This window comes from Nestor notabilis, unplaced genomic scaffold (genome assembly GCF_000696875.1).
Source record: "Nestor notabilis isolate BGI_N333 unplaced genomic scaffold, ASM69687v1 scaffold5589, whole genome shotgun sequence".
NCBI classification, from domain to species: Eukaryota; Metazoa; Chordata; class Aves; order Psittaciformes; family Psittacidae; genus Nestor; species Nestor notabilis.
The window spans coordinates 58,838-66,804 of NW_009943989.1; the positions used below are offsets into that span (position 1 = coordinate 58,838).

Genomic DNA, 7,967 nt, shown 5'->3' on the forward strand with positions numbered 1-7,967 from the left:
GCATGCTTTCATATAGGTCTGTTGATATCAGGAAGAGTCTGCAACTCGAAGAGCTGCTTGCTAGGGAGCAGCTGGAATATACCATAGAAGAGGAGGTGGCCAAACAGACCATACGCATGTGGCTGAAGAAGTGCTTGAAGCGAATCAGAGCAGTAAGTCAAGCTGAACCAATATCTAAATGGTTGCAGAAATTCTACTGCTCAACAACACTGGAATTTGCTGTCACTATGCTTCATTTACTCTGGAGTCACAATAGTATTGATGTGAAGAAGTATGTAGCAGTTGCTAACTCAGCAAAAAAAAAAGTGTGTTACAGCTCAACTGAAAGCACTATAAAAGTAAGCACCTTGAAGGCAAAAACTGTCTTCCTGCCAAAAATTCATCTGTCTTTTCAATACAGCAGGAAGATACACGTGCGGAGACCAAACTCAAAGAAATAAATTAAAAACAGTGTAATTTGATGAAACCTCGTAGGCCTAATCCTTCCTCACAGAATGTAATTGTATAAATTTCTTGCCTCTGCTGGCAGAAGATACCATGATCAGTCACCAGCAGACCACTTTTCAAATGGAACCCGTATCAAGATACATCATTTGAGTGAGCCGTTACAGTAACTGTGTGTTTAAATGAGCAGTGTGTACATGCAAATCAGGTATATGAACCGTGGCACACAGTAGCTGTGTCTTTGCCAGTAAATTAGACATGGCTAAGGCATAGGCTTATGACTGGGATGGGGTCACCCGTACTTGTTAGCATGTTCCTCTGCACAGTTTCGGCCCATGTGTACTCATACTCTCCCAGAGCACTGCCATAGGAGCATCACTGGAGCAGGCGTGGGTCAGAGTAGAGACTGCTCCCAGTAGGCAGTGGCTGAAGCTTGAAACTGTCTTGTGTGGTAGAGGGAAGATTAGACAAGTCCTGGCCTGGCACTTAACTTCAGCTCTGCAAGAAATGCCAGTCTGTTTAATCTACTGTTACAGCCCTAGCCAGTGCTTCTGTTTATGCAATGCTTCTGGTCGTCAGAAGCATTTTTGCCTTTTCTTGGGGTAGCTACAATATATGCTGGTCAAAGTTTGTCTTGGACAAAATTTATATTTTAAAAAACCCAGGAAATTTGAATTAGGTTTCGAAGTTACTCTCCTCTTCAAAAAATAACTCCTCTTTTATATAAAAAGTCATAATCTGGTTGCACTGATGACTGATTTTTCAGTTACTGTAAGGCTGAGTCCAGGTTTTGATCCATATTTTTTTCATTTTTATAAAAGTTTACTTGTTGTGAGTGGAGGTTTTCCATAGAGATCTGTGATCATGGGGTTGTGTTTGTAAATTTATAAAAAAAGTAACTGTACAATTTGAATGTAATGTACGTTCCAGATGAAATGTCAATTTTAAAGGCATATTCAGATAGATAGTTTCATTTAGATCTGATCTCTTTTATAATAATGGCAGTAAATTTAATCTCAGCTCTCAATTCCGGGTTTGTTCAACTCTGCTGTTCATTTCATTATGATATTGAATTACACTATGTTAAAGTAAATATGCTATTCATTTCACTCTAATAATATGGTTCAGATCATTTCACATTATATGAACCTTTTATAAACTGAATGTAATTATGGAAGTTAATATATATTTTCAAATTCTGATGTTAGTCTCTAAGTCTCTCTAAAGGGAGCATGTGAAAACTACCCAGGAAAGTGAAACCCTTCCTAAGGGCTGTTTATTTTAATTGAAAAGCAAATTAGATTGTAAGATCATAATGGTAGTGGGTTTGTTTTTCTATTTGTATTGTAAATCTATACTCAGTCCCTAGGTTTCCACTGCTGTTTTACTCAGTATTACTGACAGCCTGTTCCAAAGTCCATGAAAGAAATCAGGATTTTTTTCATTGCCTTCATGTAATTCGTAGTGAATATCTACCAATTAGCTTGTTTCTTTTTCTTTGCAAGAACTTTTTACTCATAAATTGAAAACTTCTTATGTTTTTAAACTCCAGGTTTATACCAACAATTGAGCAATTTGCCTTCCACTTAATATAGTGTGGAATTTTCATCCTCTCTATTCCCTACACATAGGTTAGACATATGCTGGAAGTCACTATATTTAAATAGTGACCATCTGATATACATAGCTTTATCAGTGCATCTGGTATGCACATCTGGTGCTTACTGTTTGGTTTAATGTTTAAGACACTTTAAAAAAACCCAAACAAAACACCATGGTACACCAATGAGAACGTTTTTGTTGTCACATATTGTACCTTAACAGAAACAACAGCAGTCATGCAGCATTATCCATAGTCTACGAGAGAGTCAACAGCAGGAGCTGAGCCGATTTCTGAATCCTCCCAGCATTGAGACAACACAGCCAAGTGAAGATATGAATGCTATTAATCAGGATAACAGCGCACAGCCAGAGGTATGTTCACCATAAGACTATCACCCACTTGGAACAAATTCAGAAAGCTTCCATATTTCTTACTTGCTAATTTTTAAATGTCTTTTTAACTGGAAAAGTTGAAAGCAGTATCTTGTTTTGTTTCAGTCTTTGCCTTCAGATGTAGCAGCAAGATGGTCTAAGGCAGTAATTCCCCAGCATATTTAGCTGACTTGCTCGCACAATAAAGGGCAAACTCAAGTGTACAACTCTGGCAGCACCAACTTTCAGCTCTAGCATGAGCTGTTTACAGGCTCAGGGATGTGAAGTTTTCCTGTCCAAGCATTCTGAATGTTTACAGAGAGTGGTAACATGGGGCATGCTAGGTTCTTTGAGTAGGAGTCCTGGAATTTTCCAGAGTAAGGAATGAAAAAGGTACGGCAAGGACTCTATTGTAGAAGGTTGAGAACAAGTTTGTACCCTTCAGTGGGACTGTAAAATGGAACTGAGCCCAAATTGGGTGCATGTGTGTGTGTGTAGAACCAGTAGTTTTCTGGGGCAGTAAATAAAAGCCACGCTGCCTTAACAAATGGCAATATATTTTGTTTGTACTCATGTATAAAGCTTGGACATAGAGAGGAAAGATAACACGTCTTAGGATTATCCCCCTGCAGCAAGGAACTATGACTAAGATTCCTTTTTCTCTGCTCAGACAAGTAGCCAGCAGCAGCTCCTTAGCCCAACACTTTCTGACAGAGGTGGCTACCGGCAAGACTCTGGAGATGCTGGAAAACCTCAGCGGAAATTTGGACAATGGCGTTTGCCATCAGGTAAGTGAAGAATGTTTATCAGTATAGTCTCCACATGCCAAAGCACTGATGTACAATAACAAACCATGAGAGGCTTCATGATTCATAGTTCCACCTCCCGCCTGCTGCTTGTATCCACATCAGGGTTTTTCTACCCTCATGCATGATAAAATACATCAGTTTCTCCTCTTCCTTCCAATTCTGAAAGTTTGGAAGATTGGCTCAAGCATTACCATATGCAGATGGTTGGGATTTTTTACTTTTTCATACATTTACTCAGGATCTTTGGATTGGGGGCTGTACTGTCACATCTGTTTGGATAGCATCTTGTCCATTTAGAGTTCTTTTTTGTCATATGAAGTACAGTGAAAATGAAGTTTTTCCTAACAGCAGTAGTAACTTCTGAGTGCCTTGCCTTGTCTAAGCACGATTTATACCTTACACCATAATAAGAGGTTATTATATCTTTACTTCAGCCAGGAATTGGCCAGGTGTACAATCAGTTTCCGATTTATTTTCTCATCCGCAAGTTATTCTAGTAACTATAGTCTGCTATAAAATGAAGGCTAGACTATGCCTTATAGAAGGGTGGGAGAGGTGCATGGGTATAGACTGAGGCCTTATTAAATCTTTATCTCAAGAGCACTCTCCACCACCCTCCGCCACCTGAAATAGTCTCTTTTAAAGTGCATAATGACTTCTGCTGACTGCACACTCATGACCAGCAGGTTTGGTGTGTGCGCATCAACCTGCTTTCAGCTGTCATCATTCAGTCCTATTCCAAGTCAGACCACTGCCTTCAAAGGCTGCCACTGTTCAGACCTTAATCATATCTAAGTGGAAGCAGAAAAGATGATCATGCTGTGAGTACCATCAAGCCTGCTATTGTGACCAGAATACTTGTCCAAGAAACAGGACAGCTTAATAGAGAACTTGCAATCCATGTTTTCCACTTAAACATCACTGAGCAGCAAAGATCATTTTGTTGGAACAGAGAGAAAGAGTAAGAGAGGGAGCATGCAAAGGAGGAATCATACTACTGTAGCCAACTGGGTAGGTTTTTAAAGTGAGAATAAAGAGTTCAGGATTTCCTTTCTTAGCACTGATCTTGGCCATGTCAATCCTACATGTTCCTTAGTGGACGGTCTCAGAAAAGGAGGGTCACCTCCATGCACGGTACAGCCCAGCAGATGGTAAGTACTCTGCCTTCAGTCCAACAAAGACATATATTTAAGATCATGAATAGCATCATTAAGATCAAATGTGTTTTTTATATACTTACACATGTGGTTTAGTGCTTTCCTAAAGCCATACCAGCATCTTGTAATGGCTTCCATCCTTAGGCCATAGTTAAATCACTTCCTAGGTGTAGCTGCTGCCCCTAAAAGCACATTTCCATCCTTTTTTCTGGCACTTAGCACTTTCATCATTTTGCCAGCAGGTCAGGTCAAGTAAGTACTGCCTAAACCATTCAGGTTGCAGTTGGCCAAGTAAGAAGAGATCTACTCCAACAGCTATCCCAGCAGAAGGAAATGAAGCACTGCTCAGATAAACTGCTCTACCAGCAGATTAGTGGGAGCACTGTGAACAGCTGGAGCTGAAAAAAACCCCACCAACCTACATTAGAACAGAGCCTTACTCTTTCTGCATTAAATCAGTTCAAAGCTGCCCCACTTCAGCTAGTTCTGTATACCTGAATTCTAAGAAAAAATGTTCAAGAAGCAGATCTCTAATACAACTTTCTGTTTCATTTCATAGCCCCCAAACCAATAAGCCATTCAGTGTCTTCAGTCAACCTCCGCTTCGGTGGACGTTCAACTATGAAATCTGTTGCATGCAAAATGAATCCCATGTCTGATGCTGCTTCTTGTGGATCAGAAGTCAAGAAATGGTGGACAAGACAATTAACTGTGGAGAGTGATGAGAGTGGAGAGGACCTTCTTGATATCTGAGAAAAATTTAAGAAATTTAAGTCATATTGCAACAACAACCACTTCAAGTACAATCTTTTTCTATGGTTAGAATTGAAGATGTGTGTGATGTACAATTTCTTTAAAATCAATGTCATAAATTTAATCAAATGCTCATCCTTCTGCCATATGAAGCATAGCATACACTTACATGTTAGAACTCACCTCTATAGGTACTAACTGTACTTTAAGAAACCTGTATACAACAGCAGTATTAACAAAGCCAGAGAGACTATACTGCCTTTAGCAGGCAGAGCATTGAAATATTTCATATGTTCTGTAGCTACATAAAATGTATTTTGATATACACACCTCTGTGTTTTTCTTCAACCTATACCATACTTTAATGTGGCAACACTTCACAATACAGGGGTAATGTAGTTCTTCTTTTGGGGTTTTCCCTCTGTTCTTATTTAGTTACTTTCTTTAGAAAGATTTTATTATTCACAAATGACCTGAAGAGGTCAGCACTGACTTCATGTTCAAGCAAAGTGTTTTTACAAAGTGCAGATTCTGTATCACAATTCTAAGCTTTTTCTGGGCCTTTTTTAAAAATATGCAAAACAGAGGATAACTCGTTTTAAAATCAGAAGGTGAAGGATTGGCTTTTAAAATGTAAGTATCTTAGGGGTTTGGTTAATGATGCAAAGAGCTTGATTTTCATAGAGAAAACAGGAAAAAAAGAAGAAAAAAAAAAGACATGAAAACTGTGTCTCTGAGCATCCAGGTAAAGACCTTCATGTGAAAAACATGGTTTATGTTTCATTTTCTGAATATACTGGTTATACATATGTACAGTGTCATTATTCTCCTGTTAATTGGGTCCCATTTCCTTGTGTAGTCGTAAGATCTTCTTGTCTGTGTGATAAAAATTAGCATGTTGGGGGTTCTAATTACAGAACAGTATTGTGTGGCTTTTAAAATGCAGTTCAGTTTTGCTGTAGAAGTGAATTTTACTTAGCCATGTTACCACTCATGCTACAGCCCTGCAAAGCTATGGCATGACACTGTACTGTGGTTAAGTACCTTTGTCCCTTTCATCCTAGTGCATCACATTTTGACATGTTAGCTTTCTTTTATGTTATGAAGCATCAATAGTGCTACATTATTGCTGGTGAAGAAAGCAACTATCCCTTTCATATCAGTTTTCCAGTGAAAGGCCAAGGCTATACAGATATGGAGGTGGAGAAGAAAAGCCACAAAACACAGCAGAGTTCATTAGTTTCAGAATTTAAAGCTCTCTAAAAATGTAGGATAAAAATGTGTCCTTCCATCAGGGAAGAACTAAGAGGTTGCAGATTTTGTAGCTCGGCCACTGTCTGGGTATTTTAGCATAGCTAGGACCTTTCTGTTACCATTGTTTCCTATGGAAATGATAGGTTGCTCTAACATGGCCTGATGTGAGATCTTACAAGAGGCTCACAGTTAATGTACATCACCATTTAAAATATATGTCCTTTAAAAAGCAGACAAAAGCCAGTGCTTTGTGGTGTTTTCTGGCCAAAATATTAATGTAGAGTGGTCAGAATACAGCACTGTTTTCACAGATGCCTTCACCATAAATGCAAAATCAGTTTTGGCCATAAAATACAGTTTTCTTGGCATCAGTGTTTTGTTCCCTGTGTATAGTTGAACATGGTTTAGATTTTTTTTTAAATAGTCATATTGAACACATCTGTATTTTGTGGTTTCTTTATGTGGTTTGGGATATATTTAAGTTGAAATCTAGTCAACTGTAACTCTATAGTAATAGAACGTGTGCATTCTCTTGTTTACTAGATTAATAACCATCAACAAAACCTCATATGCAAATCCATTCCTTGTGTTCTGTTTTGTGCTTAAGATGAGCTTTTGTATATATGACAAAAAGATAAATATTGGATTTATAAAATATAGTATCTTTGAAAGTTCAGTAATATATTGAACTGCAGATCTTTCTGAATCATTCTTGCTGCAAATCTTCTTTTTAAAAAATCTGGCAAACGTTTTTTCCTTGCCTTATAGTACTCTGTCAATAAAAGTGAGTTGCTTTAAGCAATATTCCTCCCTCTGGTTTTCATTCTAAATGCATTTGCTGTGATTATGCTGCATAGTGGCTGGGTGTCCGGTTTGCACAGGATTATTTAAAGGGATGCTTTTCAAACTCTTCTAATTGAGGGCCTTTGTTTTTTTGGTGAGAAGTCCAGCAACCACTGCCACAAGGGGTCTCATTCAAAAAATGGGACTGAATATCACTATTTATTTTTATTTAACCCACTTTGTTTGCTTTAGAGCCTGGATGTGAATATGTGTGCATGTGGGAAGGGGAAATCTGTGGTGGAAATATTGTGATGGTTTCATAAGCTGGGTTCCAGTATCTTCCAAAACTCTGGATATCCCTAGACCATCTAATTTAATTGGCAAGCTGGCTCTGAGAAAGCAATACTCACGAGTTTATTCCCCCATTTTACTCTTGCAGATATAGTAAGTGGAGTCACAAAAATATGAAGATAATGTATGCTAGAGGTGACCAGGTTAAGGTGAAAACATCCTTAGTATGGCACCCTCAACACAACTAAAAAAGGTGCTAACCTCCTACTCTGCAGCAGAGCAATCAGTGCACATTTGCACATGAAGGTGAAGAAGCAGAGAGGAGAATTAAGAATGACTGAAGTTCAAACAGCCTCTGCAAACAATGGAGAGACACAAAGAGGAAATATTGAGTCAGGGAATCATTCAGTCTAGACAGCCTGGGAGAAAAGTTCAAGCAAGAACAGACCCTAGACAAAGGTAAACAAAAAATTGCTAGGGGAATATTACTACCTACAGTGGT

The 7,967-nt window shown here is 38.5% G+C and overlaps 1 protein-coding gene across 1 annotated transcript in view; it reads left to right on the forward strand.

Annotated features, from left to right (window-relative positions):
• Window positions 1–5,137, forward strand: part of NALCN (sodium leak channel, non-selective) — a gene marked incomplete at its 5' end in the record, with an annotated part of 58,009 nt that extends 52,872 nt beyond the window's left edge. The window contains 4 exons of the mRNA XM_010022212.1: window positions 2–152; window positions 2,269–2,418; window positions 3,089–3,206; window positions 4,944–5,137. Coding sequence (XP_010020514.1) covers window positions 2–152; window positions 2,269–2,418; window positions 3,089–3,206; window positions 4,944–5,137 — 613 coding nt within the window. The remainder of the gene's footprint in view (window position 1; window positions 153–2,268; window positions 2,419–3,088; window positions 3,207–4,943) is intronic.
• Window positions 5,138–7,967: the final 2,830 nt, after the last annotated feature.